Source organism: Malus domestica, chromosome 12 (genome assembly GCF_042453785.1).
Source record: "Malus domestica chromosome 12, GDT2T_hap1".
Lineage (NCBI taxonomy): Eukaryota > Viridiplantae > Streptophyta > Magnoliopsida > Rosales > Rosaceae > Malus > Malus domestica.
The window spans coordinates 22,215,060-22,232,503 of record NC_091672.1 but is presented as its reverse complement, the minus strand read 5'-3'; the positions used below and the strand labels follow the sequence as shown (position 1 = coordinate 22,232,503).

General features: G+C 39.0%; 2 protein-coding genes across 18 annotated transcripts in view; both read right to left on the bottom strand.

The window, feature by feature from the left end:
- The window catches only part of LOC103450493 (uncharacterized), a 42,173-nt gene that overhangs the window by 10,821 nt on the left and 13,908 nt on the right, over positions 1-17,444 (bottom strand). For 8 of the 14 annotated variants that reach the window (XM_008389858.4, XM_029089617.2, XM_008389857.4 and 5 more), the window contains exons 1-2: positions 943-1,265; positions 315-784 (exon numbers count right to left, since the gene is read on the bottom strand). The exons of 3 other annotated variants lie outside the window; for them this stretch is intronic. The gene's annotated coding sequence lies outside the window, so the exon portion shown is untranslated. Of the gene's footprint in view, positions 1-314; positions 785-942; positions 1,266-17,444 lie in introns of those variants that run through there. 3 more of the 14 variants (XM_029089618.2, XM_070809666.1, XM_008389856.4) reach the window with 3 other exon arrangements.
- On the bottom strand, positions 12,064-15,495 carry LOC139190026 (uncharacterized). Of its 4 annotated transcripts, XR_011573995.1 has the most exons (7): positions 15,369-15,495; positions 13,658-13,777; positions 13,477-13,580; positions 13,301-13,393; positions 13,153-13,205; positions 12,527-13,054; positions 12,064-12,448 (listed from the first exon to the last, which is right to left on the bottom strand). XR_011573995.1 is itself a non-coding variant. In XM_070809670.1 (6 exons), exons 3-6 carry the CDS (start codon positions 13,570-13,572, stop codon positions 12,913-12,915), a joined length of 396 nt encoding a protein of 131 aa, XP_070665771.1. In that variant the 5' UTR covers positions 13,573-13,580; positions 13,658-13,708; positions 15,369-15,495; the 3' UTR covers positions 12,722-12,912. The 4 variants fall into 4 exon arrangements, 3 of the variants coding, with proteins under 3 accessions (XP_070665771.1, XP_070665772.1, XP_070665773.1); XM_070809670.1 differs by lacking the exon at positions 12,064-12,448 and having other exon boundaries at positions 12,722-13,054; positions 13,465-13,580; positions 13,658-13,708; XM_070809671.1 differs by lacking the exons at positions 12,064-12,448; positions 13,658-13,777 and having other exon boundaries at positions 12,722-13,054; positions 13,465-13,580.

Sequence of the window (17,444 nt, the reverse complement as noted above, 5' to 3'; positions counted from 1 at the left end):
TTAACAGAAAATTCCCACTTCAAAAGATATCAAAAAACCGGCCCCTCCTCTGAAGACGAAAGATGCAAACGAAATATAACAATATAAACATAAATTAAATATAACTCAAAAATACAAATAAAACCAACAATAATCAGCAAACAAAAACCCTAAACATTCAGATTTTTCAGATGAAACCCAATTTCCACACAAGAAATTCAAAATCCCATCAGAGAAAATCAAATGCTAAATCCAAAACCTGCATTCTCATCAGAAAAAAAGGTAAAAAAATCTCTACAAAGAAAAACCCAGAAAAGTAAAAAGAACTTGAATACCTAACAATGCATGGAGCCGATGAGTTGGAGGCTTTGGCGGTCAATGTCGCGCAAGTTGTTCTTGGCTGCTATGAACTGACTCCGAGGGGATTTGTCGGGTTTTTTGGCGGCGGTCCACCACGAGCCCTCGTACTCGGCCACCTTCGTTTGCAGACGAGAGAGAAAGCTCTCCACATTTTGTGAACTCGAGGCCTAAATTGGAGGCCATGGTTGAGAGAAATTGGATGAGGGACGGCTAGGGTTGAGAGAAATTGAGCGGCTAGGGTTTTTTTTTTTTTTAGAGAAGATGAAATAAATGAGAGATGATGGAGAAGAATGGGGGTGAGCGGCGCTGGGGCTAGAGGTTGAGAGAAATGAAGAGAGAGAAGTCTCTCGAATTTGAGAGAAATGAGAGAGAACCGACCGCATCTGTGTGAAGGGGAAGGATTTGCAAACCCCTGAAATTCCTCTCTCTGCAACGGACACCCTACCTAAAATTAATCAGAAAGGCCTAATCATGCAATAGTAATATGCAGAGAAACGCACAAATCGGTTTACAATCAAACACTGACCTTCACAAATACTAATTCAAAAACCCTAAATCCCTAAACCAGGAATAATAAACAAAACCCCCTAATTCAGAAATTACCTAATCTTTTGCAGGATGATGGTATGGTAGTGATTTCGACGGCGGTGATGGGGTGGTGGTGGTGGTCGCGACGGCGGTGATGGGGTGACGATGGTGAATCGTGATGGTCTGAGCTGCATAATAGCGAGCAAGTGACGAAGATATCAGAACACGAACACCCAAGCCTGTTTTCGACGGTGGTTGCGAATTTAATTTGAATTTCCATAAACCCACCACTGTAAAAACCCCAAAATCCCAAGATTTATACCCAAAAAAAATAAAATTTGAAAACCAAAGATCAAGGCTAATAATCCAAGAATTGATTTTTTTTTTAAATAGTTTAAACACCTAATTTTTGTTCATGTGATAATTCGTAGATTAAATTAACAGCTCATCATTTTTTTAATTTGTTTTAATGGTTGTCAAGTTTCTTACTCTTCTTAATGAAAGAGAGAGAATTAAAAAACAATAATTTAATCATGGTTATGTGGGTGAACAGATGTCAAGCTTTGAATTAGGTGATGAGCATACCTTATAGTAAAGGATGGTGAGTAAAAATGCATTCGTCGATAAACGTATTCATTCTTATTAGTGACATATTTTTTAGTTAACAAATTTTATCTATAAAACTTAGCATTCCTACCATTACCCTTTAAATTTAAAGTGAAACTCCGCTTAGTACTACGGTCTAGTGTTATTATTCTTCAATTGTGAATGAGAGGTTTTAAGTTCGATTCTTTCCAAATGCGAATTTAAACCACATTATTGCTAGTCCATTATGAAGCTAAGCACACCCCTCCTCCTCAAGTAGATAACATCGTTTGTTCAAAAAAAAAAAAAAAAAAAAAAAAAAAAAACTACCCCTGTTGCATATGATTCAACATAAAAATATCCATGATTCATAACTAAAATAAAAAAAATTAAGAAAATTAAAAGAAAATAAAAAGAAACTGGCTTTCCTGCATATGATTCGACATAAATATCCATGATTCGTAACTGATTTTTTTATTGTTGTGATGCTTCGTTATTTGAAAATTTACAACAAGAAGAGGAGTCGTCAGTCGTGATGCGAGTTTTGCCATGACAGAAATTTCTTTCAATTCAATGAAGGGTTTGTTTCTTTCTTCTTCGTCGTTGTGTTTTAATTTTTTTGTGGTTAATTTAATTTTTGAGCAATGAGTTTTGGCCCTTAATTTCCTTTAATTATATAGGGATTGGATGGATTTGAAATTGCTAGAGTAGAATCATGCAACTACGTAATTGTTCTCTTGTTTTTTTCATCCATAAAAACAGAAGCCAGTTACTTTCTTACTACTCTTGCCTATGCGCTCTCTAGGTTCGGTTTTCGTATTGTTAGATGTTCTCTCTAGTTCCTTAACCATTCCTTGTAAATTTCAGAGCATCCCATGCACGGTGATATTGCAAATGCAACTCACGGCAGCATTTACGAGAGGTAGGAAGTTGGTTTCCAACACCCCTCTATGTGCTTGTATTTTTATCGTCTTGGTTTCCATAAATTGCTACGACGGAACCAGATTTTTTGTCCCCTTTTCCATTCATGCTATCCGTTTATGTTCAGACTTTCGCACAAAAGCCATTGGAATAGATTTGGACATTATGTGTTTTCACAGGGCGTTCGCGTGTTGGACTCTTGGAATCGTGTTTTCTTCTTCTTCTTCTTCCCAGATTCGGTTTTTTTTATTTTCTTCCTCTTCTTCTTCCTCCTCCTTCTTCTTCTTCTGGGTTGGGGGCGGGGGAGAAGTGGGTTTTTTATTATTTTTAAAATATTTTAATATTTTTTAATGATACGTGGCGCTCAGTCATTGTCCACGTGGGCGCCACGTCACAGTTAACGGGAGAATTAACAGTTTAACTAATGGATGTATGAGACTGTTCCAAAATTAACACTTTAAGTATGACTCTGGGACGAAAAAAAACTTGATGCACTAAATGTTGAAAACCACGAAACATGAAAATAGTGAATAGTCTTTTACCCAAAAAACAATGTGTGTGTGAGTTATGCATCTTGCTTGAATGCTATCTATCAATGGTAATTCCCAAATCCAAACAAACACCAAATAAAAACCCCAAAGCCAAACATGGCAATTACCAAAATCCTATCTTTAATACATTCCCAATTGAATATTGACTCCATTCAAGTAAATAATCCATATTTAAATCAATTAAGGATAATTACTCTATTATCTCAAGGTATTATTTTCTATTTATTATCTTGAGAATATTTCTCCATAAAACCTTGGCCAATAGGATGCCACCATATGTAGGGCAAAATCTTAACACCATGGCTGGTCACTCCCCTATATATACCCTATATTCTACCAAATTTCGGTAAGCTTTTACAACCCTAAAAAGCCTTAAACACTTTATTCTTTTCGGAGAAACTAACTTAGGCATCGAAGATCCATTGGTCTAACCCCCCCCCCCCATCCTTGTGGGCGCATGAGGCTTAGGTCCTTCATCAAGGGTGTTGATTGTTTTGTAGGTGCATTTTCGTCCAAGATAGAGACGGCAGAAATTTTCATCGACAAATTGATGCTTTCATTGAGAGATGATTCAAATACTTGAAGAAGCCTCTTGGATTTGGTTTCTTGAATTTTCTGTTATGTTGAATTTCCCACACATCATGTCAATTAATTTTTCCTAGAAAAGTTTCTTGATCAATCCTTGGAGAAAGGATACAATGGTAGGAAATTCGGAAACCACAATGAACAGAACTCCATACGTACAAGGATTTAGACCAGAGAGTAGAGACGAGGACATAGGCCCACAATGGCGATCCTCACTGCACAACGCAACCACGGGAGAAGCCCCACCACTTCGGGGCCGCACCATCACTGCCATCGCAACCCAGTAGCCATGGCCTAATGAACATCACCGCATCCCTTGCAGCGCCATAATCCACAAAACCCTGCAGCAGGAAGCCTAGGTCCATTCCATGGCCCATAGGCAGGCGACCCAAGCCCTCCAAGCTACCAGCTGAGCCAAGGATACCCAACTGGAGCCCAGCTAGCAGCCCAAACGGCCACGACCCATTTGGCTACCAACCAGGCCCAAGCTTGCCAGAAGCATGTCGTGGCCCAACGCGCAGTGCAGGCCTAGTGTTAGCCAGCCCACACGTGACCCCAACGCGTCCTCGCAAACGCCCCAACCACCCAGGCAAGTTGACCCGCTTCGTGACCTGTTCCGAGGACCCAGCCCGCGGCCCATCTTCTTCATTTTAACGACAGTGCTGCAACTCAAAATTCCAGACTCTGGTGAATAAAACCATGGAGTCTATACCTACTAGGATACTAATTATTATTTTGCACAATAATTTATCCTATACAGTTCTTCATATAGCTCCATCTATGGTTTTCGATGGTCCTCCGAAGTACTTCACGAACGTTTCTTCCGATCTTCGGCTCCGGTCTCTATATAGTTCCGCATCTGGTCCTGCAATCTACCCAAGAAAGAATTTGTACGAGAATCAGAGTGGGCTACGGTTTTTACGGTCCTTATCCGACATGGTGTTGGTTGACTTGTTATCCCCTTATGAATTACGTTTTCACCTATTCTAAGGATTGAAGCATCTGGTCCTGCAATCTACCCAAGAAAGAATTTGTACGAGAATCAGAGTGGGCTACGGTTTTTACGGTCCTTATCCGACATGGTGTTGGTTGACTTGTTATCCCCTTATGAATTACGTTTTCACCTATTCTAAGGATTGAATAAGCGCATTGGACCATGAAAATACTTAAGATGTTTGGTTGGGTGGAGTAAACAGCTTAGCAACCAAGGAGTCTGGTTGGGTGGAGTAAAAAAAAGTGTCGCGCACAAAACAACTAAAAAGTTGACTATCCCCAATGAAATACAAATAGATTTAGCCACACCAATTGGAATTATCTTCAAGTAAATCATTCCTTATTTCCCATATACTCCATAATATTGAAGGGAATATTACACAAGATAAATGGTAACAAGAATATAAAACAGTTCAAAGTTAGTTAGGAAGGTTATTTTAGTAATTCTGTTTTAACCTTTCCTTTATTGTATTTTGGCTTCCTTGTATTGTAAGTATAAATACTTGTTGTAACTTATCATTATTCAATGAAATGAAATCATTTCTCAATAAATATAACCAAACCATTTCGAAAGTTTGTTTTGAGGATGTATGTGCTAACTGAGAAACCCAATCCTGCAAACTCAATCTGCATAATTATTGACACGCAACCCCAGGCTTGAAAACCATATTGCCGCATCCATAGAGCAGTCCACCCCCAATTATTTTCCCCAAAAGTTTTTTGAAAGTTACTTTTTGGTCTCTTATCCTAATCTAATCCGGACCCTTTATCTCGATTTCTCTTCTCCCCCACGTTGCCACGTGGCAAACACCCAACTCCCTTTCTCTTTCTCTTTTCTCGATCTCCCTGTCTCTGTCACTCTCGTTGTCTTTATGTCACTCTCTGTCTTACCCTCCTTTAACTCTCTCATTCGGACTCTCCTCTTCCCATCGACCACACACACCCAAACCACCCTGATGACGACGCTGCACCACCGCGACCCACAAGGATCTCCCATCCCTCGCTCTATATCTCTTTCTTTCTTTCTTTTCCCACGGCAAGCACCGAGAGGGTGCAATGACGAACTCCGTCGAACTTCACCATTTCCGAGTATGTGAGCCTCAAAATCGTTTTACCCTGTCAAAATTTGGATGTTGGTACGAATTTCTAAGTATGTATACCTGTTTTGGTGAAGGTTGGACTTGAAATCAGTTCGGGTGTGTTAAACCCAGATTCCGGCGAGTACATGTGGCTTCCAGGCCATTTTCCGGCCACCTCCGACCCTTTTCACGGTGAATCATAGATATAAAATCACTCATCTCACTTTCTTCTTCATGTTGATACCTAGATTGGAGCCTAGGATCCTTGTTTGCCATCGCCCGGAGCTGGGAAAGCTCCAGCGTGCACCCTCGTCAAGACAAGGCCTTTCAGGCCATGTTGAAGAACACAGGCCTTACGAGCCGTTCCAAACCCTCAGGCTTTAGGCCCGTTAAGGACCCAACCCAAATCTCTTTCCTTTTATTTTGTTAAATTAAAGGGCATTGGGCCATTTTAATGAGGGTCTTCGGCCAGTTCCTTCTCCAACTCAAAACCCTTAGGCTTAAGGCCTCCGGGCCTTTTGAACCAGGGCCCTAAACCCTAAATCCATTTAACCCTAACTGGCCCAACCCATTTCCCTTTTAAACCCAAGCCCAACTCGGTCCGGCCCAAAGCCATTTGACCCAGGCCCGCGGTCAACATTAACTGTTGACTTTGACTGGTCAACATTGACCATTGACTTTTAGGGTTGACTTTTGGGTTTCGTTCGAGACCTCTCCTAAGCTAATTTTGACGTCCTGGGCCTGTTTTGAAGTCCATTTTTCCAAATTCAATCGTTTAAGTAGAGTTTGACTAAATGTACCCTTTATGTGCTTATGGGCAATTAATTATGGCGTTTTCGTCTTCGCTAGTTGCGTGGCTCTTTGGTAGCTAAGTATGTGAGTGGACCCCTTCTAAAAATGCATATTTTGATAGTAGAAATGCATACATGAAAAGCATGATTTAATGATTACGTTTTATGAAACGTTTTACGAGATAACATGCTTATTGATGCTAGTTTGAATTATTACTATTTTTCCTATAACCCGTGTTCTTATAGAATATCTTATGGATGATGATATGATATTTAGAACATGATTAGAACATCTCTTTATAGTATAGATGATGGATGACTTTATACTATGAAGTTGCTTTTCAATATATATATGTTCAATGGTTTTGTACTTACCTAGTGGTCCTTATTCCGCTACAGGACATAGGGATAGATTTCGTCCGTCCCGGGTGACGACTTGGGGTTGGCATAGGGCCTGGAGTGTGTTTCCTCTGGCTATTTAGCACAAGGACGGGGAGCCGGCATGGGGCCTGTAGTGTGTTTTCCTCTGACTGTCTGCTCAGAGACAGGGAGTCGGCATGGGGCCTGGAGAGTTATATTGGACATTGACTAGTGATTATGATATATACGAGTTATGATTTGAGACATTGCATGACATGCTAGGTTTCGGAAAACTTATGTTTATCATGATATATGTGTTTTCATAAAACTTGGGGGTTAATATGTTGATAACTGTTTTATTTTATATATATATCAACTTGTTCCCTAATTTTACAAATGTCAATGTTCAAAATATCTTTCAAATATATCGGAAAACCAGGAAAAACAGACCTAAAGACCCTTATAACAAAATCGAAATACAACCATAAGCTAAAACTTGTTTGATCTTCTGCTTTGTTCAAAGACGGAGATTGGAGTTCAACCAAAAAAAAAAAAAATTAGATTGAGACTGCAGAGGCTCCAACTCTACAAGTTCTCAATGGTAAGTACTTGAGGAAATTTGATAGCAATTAAAAGAGGGTTAACGTCTATAATTTTTTTGGTTTCATGTTGTTGTAAGTTCATATATATTGGTGTTAGTTTCTTGCAATTAGGTTTTAATTTTGGGGTTAAAATTTGCTATTTCGTTATTGAAGGTGTCAACTGCTTCATTGGCGTGTGTGAATACTATTGGGAGAGGTTGACAAAATTTGGTAGGGCAAGTCCAAATTTATGGTAGTGTTGAATACTCGGCACTGAAATTGGGGGACCTGCAATTGAGGGACTAGAAGCACATTATCGAATTAATAGTAATGAAAATGTAAGAAGCATGGTGCAACCTTTTATTAGTATTACTTGTTTTGGCACTAGAAGCACTTTCCAATGCTAGTATTAGTTTTATTTATGTTGTTCGTTGGAGTGATTGGATGAAATTTAATTATTTGTTACTTTGAATGATCATACAAATGATATGCTTTCCAACTATTAGTAAAAACTATTAGTAATCTAAATGAGGGTTAACGTCTATAATTCCTTTGGTTTCTTCGTATATATTGATGTTAGTTCCTTACAATTAGGTTTTAACTTTTAAGACAAAGTACATCTTTCTTAGATATTTTTTTTTGGGTTAAAATTCGCTTTTTTCAATCCTGTTGTTATAGTTAAGCTTGATTTCCTTATTTTTATTTTGTAATTTCTTTAATTTTATTGCTATTTCATTATTGAAGGTGCAAGCTGCTTCATTGGCGTTGCGAATACTATTGGGAGAAGTTGACAAAATTTTGTAGGGAAGCTGTCACAGCCCGTTCCGAAATCATTTTTATCGAGAACGTGAAAAGACGGAATTGTCCCTAAAGGTTACTAAGGTGTATGTGACATATATATTTGGTTAATATCTACTTTCCTAAGTTTTTGGGAAATAAAGTTGAAACTTAGATTGTGTTTTCAATTGTGTGGTTAGGGACTAAAGTTGGACCACACACACCCACACAAAAACCTGCTCTCTCTCTCTCTCTCTCTCCTGTGGACTTCTTCTCTCTCTTCTCCCTCTTGGTTTTCTGCATCTTCTCACTGTGCATGTACAAACGATCTCGAAACCAAGCTTCTAGTCACAGATCGACGTCAAAAAGGTAAGATTTGAACTCCTTGTAAGATTCTGAGTTCATCTATACTATTTTTGGAACTGGAAACCTTCAAAACATCACGAAACCGTAACCCCAGTTTTGGTGCACTGTTCATGCACACGTAAATATGGACGTTTCAAGGAATTATGAGGACATAATCAGCTTTAGGAGGTCCTCACGAGGCTAGGGGTGGTTCGTTGGAAGGTTTTGGACGTCGGAGGACTGAGATCGAAGCTTTTCAAAGTTGGCCAAATTATCGAGCTTCCTCAGGTAAGATCTAGTGGGTTTTAAGCTTTGAAACTTGTATGGTTGTGTTCTACGTGCTCGTAGCTTCATTTTGGTACCAATTTCATGAAAAATGGATGAAAAATGAGTGAGAAACCATGTTTGGAAGTTTACCCAGAAACCAGCGAACAGTCATCGGCGACTCGCCGGAGAAGACAGGGAATATTTCGTCAGTTTTGATAGAATATGCTAATGGAGTTGACTGACGCCGTTAGTTATTTAATGGAACATGCTTGGAATTAACGGAATATTCGTGATGGTGTTAACTGACGTCGTCAATGTGCCTGGCACGTGGCCGCGCGTGGGGGGCGCGTCTGGCCGTGCCTTGGCCGGCGCGTGGGGGCGTGTGAGACCTCCAAAAATTATTTTTAAAATATGGGGATGTTTTTTAGGTTGTGTAGATCACATTGGTATATTCAAACACCCCATTTGAGCATCGTATAAGAAATTATTATGTATTGTTGCTTATGTGCTATAAAATAATGTTTTTATAGTTGTTTCGCAAATAGGTGAGACATATCCCGAGGACGAGCGCAATCAAGGGCGACGCAGAGGTTACGACCTTTCGACATACCAGTGAGTGGGCATTTATTTTCTGTATATACCTATATACTTACTGATTTTCCCAGAAATCAAATTTGAATGAAAGTACGTTTTAAAATGTCATGCATAGAATTGATATGAAATGTATAAATTAGTATATGATGCATATATGTGAAATGGTGTTGTGGACGCACAGGTGAGTTATATTTTGTTTATGTGAATTGTGTTGAGAGCTCATAACCTGCACCACCGGTGTTAGTGCTTATGTTGTTATTCACCTCCAGCACCGCACGCTCCCTTGGATCCAAGTAGGTGTAAGTCCTGTCGTACAGACCACTTCTGTGGTTCCGACTCGTAGGTGACCTGCGATTATTCGAATAGCTGTTGATGAGAGTTGCACTAGAGCATATCATTACACTAAGTCCTGTCGTACAGACCACTTCTGTGGTTCCGACTCGTGTGCAGGCATAGGTATTGAACTATATAATTAGTCGTACAGGACCAATGCAGGGTTTCTGGTTGATTTGTTATTTCACATGATATATATTTACGCATCTTCATTCTATTATTGATGCATATAGCATGACATACTTTCAAAATACGGATTTTGGATTGTGATTTGAGATATATGATGATATATATATGGATATATGCTATTTTTTTGGAAAGTATACAGGTTTTACAGTGAGGGGTTATAAGTGTTGATAAATGAGATATTTTCGAAAAGCTTTGTTTTCACCCACTCACGTTTTCTGTTTTGCGCCCCTCCAGGTTCTAGTTAGAAGTGCTTTGGTGGCTCACGAGGATTTCCACGGTGTTTCTGACAGACTTCACAAATGTAGGACTCGCCTTCGGGTGTTGTAATTTAGTAATTGTTCTACTTGACTGCACCTAGTTTATTATGCTATGGTTGTGCGTATTTCACACTTAAACTCACTCTAGCATGTTATTTGGATAGTACTGCTAGTAGTTTGGTTTTTATTTATTCGTAATTCTCTTACCTTATCGCTTCCTCATTGCACTTATGGTTACGTCACGCTCACGTGACGACCAGCACGTCCTAATTCTCGGGTCGGGGTGCCCTAATTTATGGTAATGTTGAATACTCAGCACTGGAAATATTTCTCTGGAGAGACAGCTTGTGAGGCTCATTACGTCATTACCATTAATTTCTAATAGAAAATATAAACACTTATTGTTAGACGAGACATTTTTTCAAGTACCGAGTATTCAAACAGTACCGCATAACATAATACAAGTGGAAGAAATGATATATGTTTTTCGTAACCATCACTTATATTAGAAAACTAGATTAAAATAGGAAAGGAAAACGGTAAAATAGAATCACTAATCAAATTAATATAGGTGCTCATTTAAGTTGAAGAAATGGTCTTCTAAAATTATGAAAGATGGCAAAAGCCTTTACATAATGTAAAATAAATGGGGAAAGAGAAGAGTGGTCTGGGAAGGATCGAGAGAATGAGAAGAGCGGTCTGTGGGGTTGATGGTTGGTATAGTGGGGCCCGCAATATTGAATTTATTAAATTATTTTATGTTTTTTTTAATTTTAAATATGTTTTAAATTAAAATAAGGTAATTAATTAAAAAGTTAACCTTGGTTAGTTAGTGGGACACATGGCAAGTTATAAGATGAATAGTGAGCATACCCTATAGTTAAATATAGTTAACAAAAATGCATTATTGATCGACGCTTAAGTAATAAATCAATCATCAACTTTCATATCTTTTAGCATTATCTTCAATGACAAGGACTTTAGCTATATTTAATTTAACGAAAAGCCACTCTACCCTATTATTTCTGTAACATCTCACATCGCCTAAGGAAGTGATCCTTAAATGTATATTCTCATCCCTACCTAGCACGAGGCTTTTTGGGAGCTCATTGGCTTTGGGTTCCGTAGGAACTCCGAAGTTAAGCGAGAGGGATGCCAGAGCACTCTTAGGATGGATGACCCACTGGAAAGTTGTTCATGAGTTCTCAAAAACAAAACCGTGAGGGCGTGGTCGGGGCCCAAAGCCGACAATAACGTGCTACGGTGGTGGAGCGGGGCCGGGAAGTGATCTGCCCCTGCCGGAATGTGACAAATGGAATCAGAGCCAATCCCTGGTTGGAAGTGTGCCGACGAGGACGTCAGGCCCCTAAGAGGGTGGATTGTAACATCTCACATCGTCCAGGGGAGTGATCCTTAAATGTATATTTTCATCCCTACCTAGCATGAGGTCTTTTAGGAGCTCATTGGCTTCGGATTCCATGGGAACTCCGAAGTTAAGCGAGAAAGGGCCAGGTCACTCCCATGATGGGTGACCCACTGGGAAGTCGCTCGTGAGTTCCCAGAAACAAAACCGTTAGGACATGGTCGAGGTCTAAAGCGGACAATATCGTACTACAGTGGTGGAGCGGACCCGAGAAGTGATTCGCCCCGGGTCGGGATGTGACAATTTCAGTGAGGATCCTCGCTGGATCCTCTTTGTGATTATCTCGAGGATCCTCCAATCACATCCGTTCATTGTATATCGTGCAATCATAAATCATTATAATTTTTTTTTGTTTAAAATTGAATATAAACAATACCTAACGAAAAGAGACTTGTACACACTGCTGATCACAGTACCAGAGCTGGCCATGCCCAAGTAGTCGGATTTCACTTGACTGTATACGGCTCCATTGCATGTGCTCGAGGTAGAAGTTTTGTATAAATGTATCGCCAAAGAAGAAAAGAGGCTTGGGGAATTATGTTATTGGTATTCCTCATGCCTTCTGCCTTTATTTATATTAGTAAGGAAGAGAGAAACTTGCTTTCCAAGTAATGCAAACACTATTAAGAAAGATCTTGTAAATCTCATAGGACTCCTATCCATGAAACTAAGTATTTTTTCAGAGCAGCCTTATCAGGCAGTAGCATTGACAAAACTAAACGATCGTAATATACTTGTTTAACTGTGTCATAGGGTTGTCGTGATTCAGCGAAAGAAGGGGCGTAATCCCCATTAGCAATGTATCAGGATAAAACTATAAGAACTAAGGTCAGATCACAGACTCAGAGCACTTGAATTGGTCCAGCCTCCGCTATCTTTTCCACTGTAGGTGATGTGAAGGAATCCATCTTCATCCTTGTTTTTCTCATCGACTGCAGCCATCGAGATATCTGTAACATTGGAAGAGTTTGAGTTAATTTGGAAACAAGATGGCGGACATTGTTATGCCGAGTTGCAGCTCCGCTCACCAATGGGTGGTTCAGTGTTCTTAAAATAGACAAACATAGGCTTTTTCCATGCATATCCATGCTTCCCGATCGTAAACCGAATATAACTAACAAAATCTCCCAGAGGTATATCACCAAGGACATGGTTTCTGCCGTCACAAAAATACAGGATAAGCAATAAAGCTACATAACAACCCAGCCAACCCCTCCTCGCGCTTTCAATTTAAGACAAGCTATATATCTACCAAAAGCATACATGAAACGGGGGGGAATTCCATTCCACTATAGCAAATACAAATCAACATAATTAAAGAAATGTTTGGGGGGAGCAAGAAACTAACTTCTTTGGGCCAATGTCACGAATGCCACTGCTCGGATCCTTCTCCACCTAGAACTTGGTATGAGTATTACCTCCGTTGGAATGCATACGAGCAAAGAAACAGTATGTATGATGCAGTAAAATTCCTTACTGGTACGCGAACTGGTTTCTTCTGCCTCAATTTCCATGCATCTATACTCCGTGGTTCGTACATGTCCAACAACCTTCTCCTGATGGGACATCAAAGGCACAGGTGGAAAAATACAATCCTATTCAGTTGTAGCAATTCAACTGAACATAATTAAAGAACAAGGGAATACGCAACTACCTCATGTCAGGATCCCGAGCAAGTTGCTCTCCAGCATGCTTAAAATGCAAAGCCTTCTCCACAACAACATGCATAGAGGCTCGAATTAGAACAGTATCCACTGAACGCGTAGAGGATGTAACCATACTTGATTAAACTACATTGTTACCTTAGCCAACTCGAAACCTTTATCATTCCACGGGTCTAACACTTTAATGGGAGTGCGAACTAACTTCCTCGTCTTGACATTCTCGTTAATAATCTGCATAAAGTCTCAAATAACATCAGAGTATGTCCACTGGAATGACTAGGAAGTAAACATATCTAATTCACCGAAGTTCTTACTGGTAACATTTCAACTGATCCAAGGGCTCTATCTCCACTGTAGATCATGCGAAGAAATCCATCTTCATCCTTATTTCCCTCATCAATTGCAGACATCAAGGCCCCTACAACAGTGAAAGAATTATAGTTATTACAACCACACCTAATTTGTGGGGGGAAGGGAACAAGATGAATATCATACTGGGTAAAACAAGGAATTGAAGCTCTACTCACCTGCGGGAGACTCCGTGTTCTTAAAATGAACAAACATAGGTATAAGTTTGTGAGTGTCAAGGAGAATGACTTCTAGTTCTCGACCAACCTGTAATTCGGTTTTGAGTTATCACGTTTAGAAGATTACGTACTTACTTGGCTGAGATTGGGAGTCCTAATAACATGCAACTCTGTTCAAGGAACCTTATCATGTTTTGACAAGAGTTCCTTATGGAATAGGACTATATCGAAACCCTAATCAATATAGAATATCCGGGTATCAGTTGATAGGCCTGATATCAAGGATGGTTGGCTATATATTAGGAGGTCCCTACACTCACAGCATTATTCCATTACGAGCGTAACCCTATTCTAAGCTTGGAACTTCGGGCTGTTGAGTGTAGAAGATCTCCTCCTTATCTTCCTTCTGCAATGGCGAGTTCTTCTCCAAGGAAGCATATTTATTTTATGTATGCATCCTTATATGTGCGTGTGATTCTATGCATGCAGGGTTTTAATGGCTTACATGTGGTATCAGAGCAAGCCACTGTCATGTTTAGAATCCGTATATGCACTATAACCTAATTAACAAAGTTCATGATCCTGATAAAGACTTCTGCATATGAAAATTGATATAATTATTGTCAATCACTAAAACATCATGCTATTGAACTAACATCCGATTTCCCTTATACACTCACATATATCAGTATATATGTGTACATATACTTGTTCTGCAAAATTTTATTTGCAGGAAAACGATGGAATATCTCCGGACCTTGGAGAACTAAACTAAATGGTTGATGTCACTAAATGACTTGACAGTTAAATCCTTTTTGTGAATCATGATCAATTTCAACTCAAAAGTGTTTGTATCATGTTTTCAATTTAACGGTTTAAAGTTGAACATAATGATTGAACTGATGGTGAATATATTTTGTGTTAATTCTAAAGAATTCTTGTATTCAGTCATGTTTAATTGGTGTATAAGTGAGATGCAAACAATATTGATGCAATTTTATCTGCTCAAAAGTGTTAAAATTGTGTCGTACATATGAAACTTTGTATTTCAGTTGTGCAAACCCTAATATAATCAGTTTTCGATCCAAAGATGTGACTGGAATTATATGACCTTTTGATGCCATTAATTGTTCATATCTTGAACTTTTAGTGATGAACTTATGAGAACATATAACGAATAATTATGGTTGATGCAGCTATGACTTCTCTCAACTTTTCTAATATTGAAACCCTAACTGGTTCCAAATATAAGAAGTGGAAATAAGACTTAGAGATAGCCCTTGGTATGATGGATTTCGACTTGGCCTTAAGAGAAGACAAGCCTGCTGCACTGACTGATGCAAGCACAGTAGACTACAGGTTAAAGTTTGCTCAATGGGAGAAGGCAAACATGATGGCTCTTATGATTATGAGAAGGGCTATGACAAGCAGTGTGAAAGGTGGTATTCCAAAGAGTGACAGTGCAAAAGAATTCTTCGATGCAATAGGAAACAAGTTCAAAGAATCTGAGAAAGCTGAAACTGGAAATTTTCTCACAAAACTGACATCCATGAAGTTCGATGGTGTTGGAAGTGTGAGAGAACATATTCTGAAAATGTCAGACATTGCACAAAAGCTGAAAGACCTTAAGCATCCATTAACATATCAGTTTTTAGTGCATATGGCATTAAATTCCTTACCTGCACAGTATGGCCAGCTTAAGGTGTCATACAACACTCAGCAGGCAACTTGGGACATCGATGAATTAATTTCCATGTGTGCACAGGAAGAATTGAGGCTGTCAACTGATAAGGTGGAGGCTGTCAACTGATAAGGTGGAGACTGTGAATCTTGTTCACACTGCAAAAGGCAAACATGTTGTTGATCAGTCATCTGTGGCTGCTGGTAAGCCGAAGAAAACCTCAAATTTTTCTTCTTCTAAAAATGCTAACCCTCTTAAACGATCTCAAAAGTTTAAAGTCACTTCTGAAGCACCAAAGCCTTGTTATTTCTGCAAAAAAGTTGGTCATTTAAGGAAAGATTGCCTTGGTTTTAAAAACTGGCTCGTTAAGAAAGGTAATGAACTCAATGTTTATGTTTGTTTCGAGTCAAACTTGATTTATGTTCCTCTTTTTAGTTGGTGGTTTGATACTGGCTGCTCAATCCACATCACGAATACCTTGCAGGGCTTCTCAAAACTAAAGGAGAGAAATAATGAAGTTTACAATGTTTATGTTGGGAATGGGAGCAAAGTAGCAGTCGAGTCTATTGGCAATGTCTCTTTAAAGCTTTTTTCTGGTTTCATTTTGTTTTTAAGTCCAGTACTTTATGTACCTTCTATGCGAAGGAATTTAATTTCAGCTTCTAAGTTAGTTAAATCAGGTTATACTTTTATTGGAGACAATGAAAGTATAAGACTTTTTCATTCAAATAAATTGGATACTTTGCTCGGTTATGCTTCCCTCTATGTTGATATGTGGCAGTTAAACTGTGAGTATTTACATGAATGTTTTACAGTCTGTCATATTGGTTCCAAAAGATTATTTCAAAATGATGATTCCCCTACACTTTGGCATAAAAGACTCGGCCACATATCCAAAGAAAGACTTACGATTTTATCAAAACAAAACCTCATACCAAATCTTGATTTTGATAAACTCCCAACTTGTATCGATTGTTTCAAGGGGAAAATGACCAACACCAGAAAACTAGGATCCACTAGAAGCAACCAACTTTTAGAGATCATACACACAGACGTGTGTGGTCCTTTTCCAAATAAAACAATCTGTGGAAATTCATATTTTGTCACCTTCATTGATGATTTTCCAGATATTGTTATGTGTTTCTAATAGCTGAGAAGTCTACGATCCTTGATTGTTTTAAAATATACAAAACTAAAGTAGAAAACCAACTTAAAAAGAACATTAAAATAGTGAGATCGGATATGGGTGGTGAGTATTTTGGTAGGTTTACAGAAACTGGACAACATAAGGGCGCCTTTGCATCGTATCTTGAAGCCTCAAGAATAGTTGCTCAGTACACTACTCCAGGTACTCCACATCAAAATGGAGTGGCAGAAAGAAAAAACAGGACCCTGAAAGATATGATTCGAGCTTTGTTTTCAAAGTCTAAACTTCCAATTTTTCTGTGGGGAGAAGCACTCAAAACAGCCAACTATACACTAAATAGGGTGCCAAGCAAGGTTGTCAAAGTTGTACCTTTTGAAGCTTGGACAGGTAGGAGGCCAAGTTTCAATCATTTTCATGTCTGGGGTTGTAAGGTTGAGGCACGGTTTTACAACCCTCAAGAACGGAAGTTAGATCTAAGAACCGTAAGTTGCAGGTTTATTGGTTATGCTGACAAGTATAAAGGTTTCAAATTTTACTGCCCGGATTCCTGCACCAGAATTCAGGAGACCAATAATGCTAAATTTATTGAAGATTTGGAAGAAGGAATAATGCAACATAGCAGCTCACAATTCGAAGAAGTTGAGGATGACCTTGATCAGGTTTCTGCAACAATCAATGCACTGCCACTTGTGGATCAAGAAGGTTCGTATTCTCTTCCCATTATTCTCCCAAGTGCTCAGTCAAAAAATTTCTCAGTCATCCCAGAAACTGTACAACCACCAATACCTGAGCAACCAATTCTTGAGCCCATTGTTGGTCAGACCTTGCACCAAGAGCAGCTGCCTATTAGATAGTCAACTCGGCAAAGGAAACCTGCGATCCTACCAGATTTTGTGTATTTACAAGAAACTGAATTCAATATTGGAG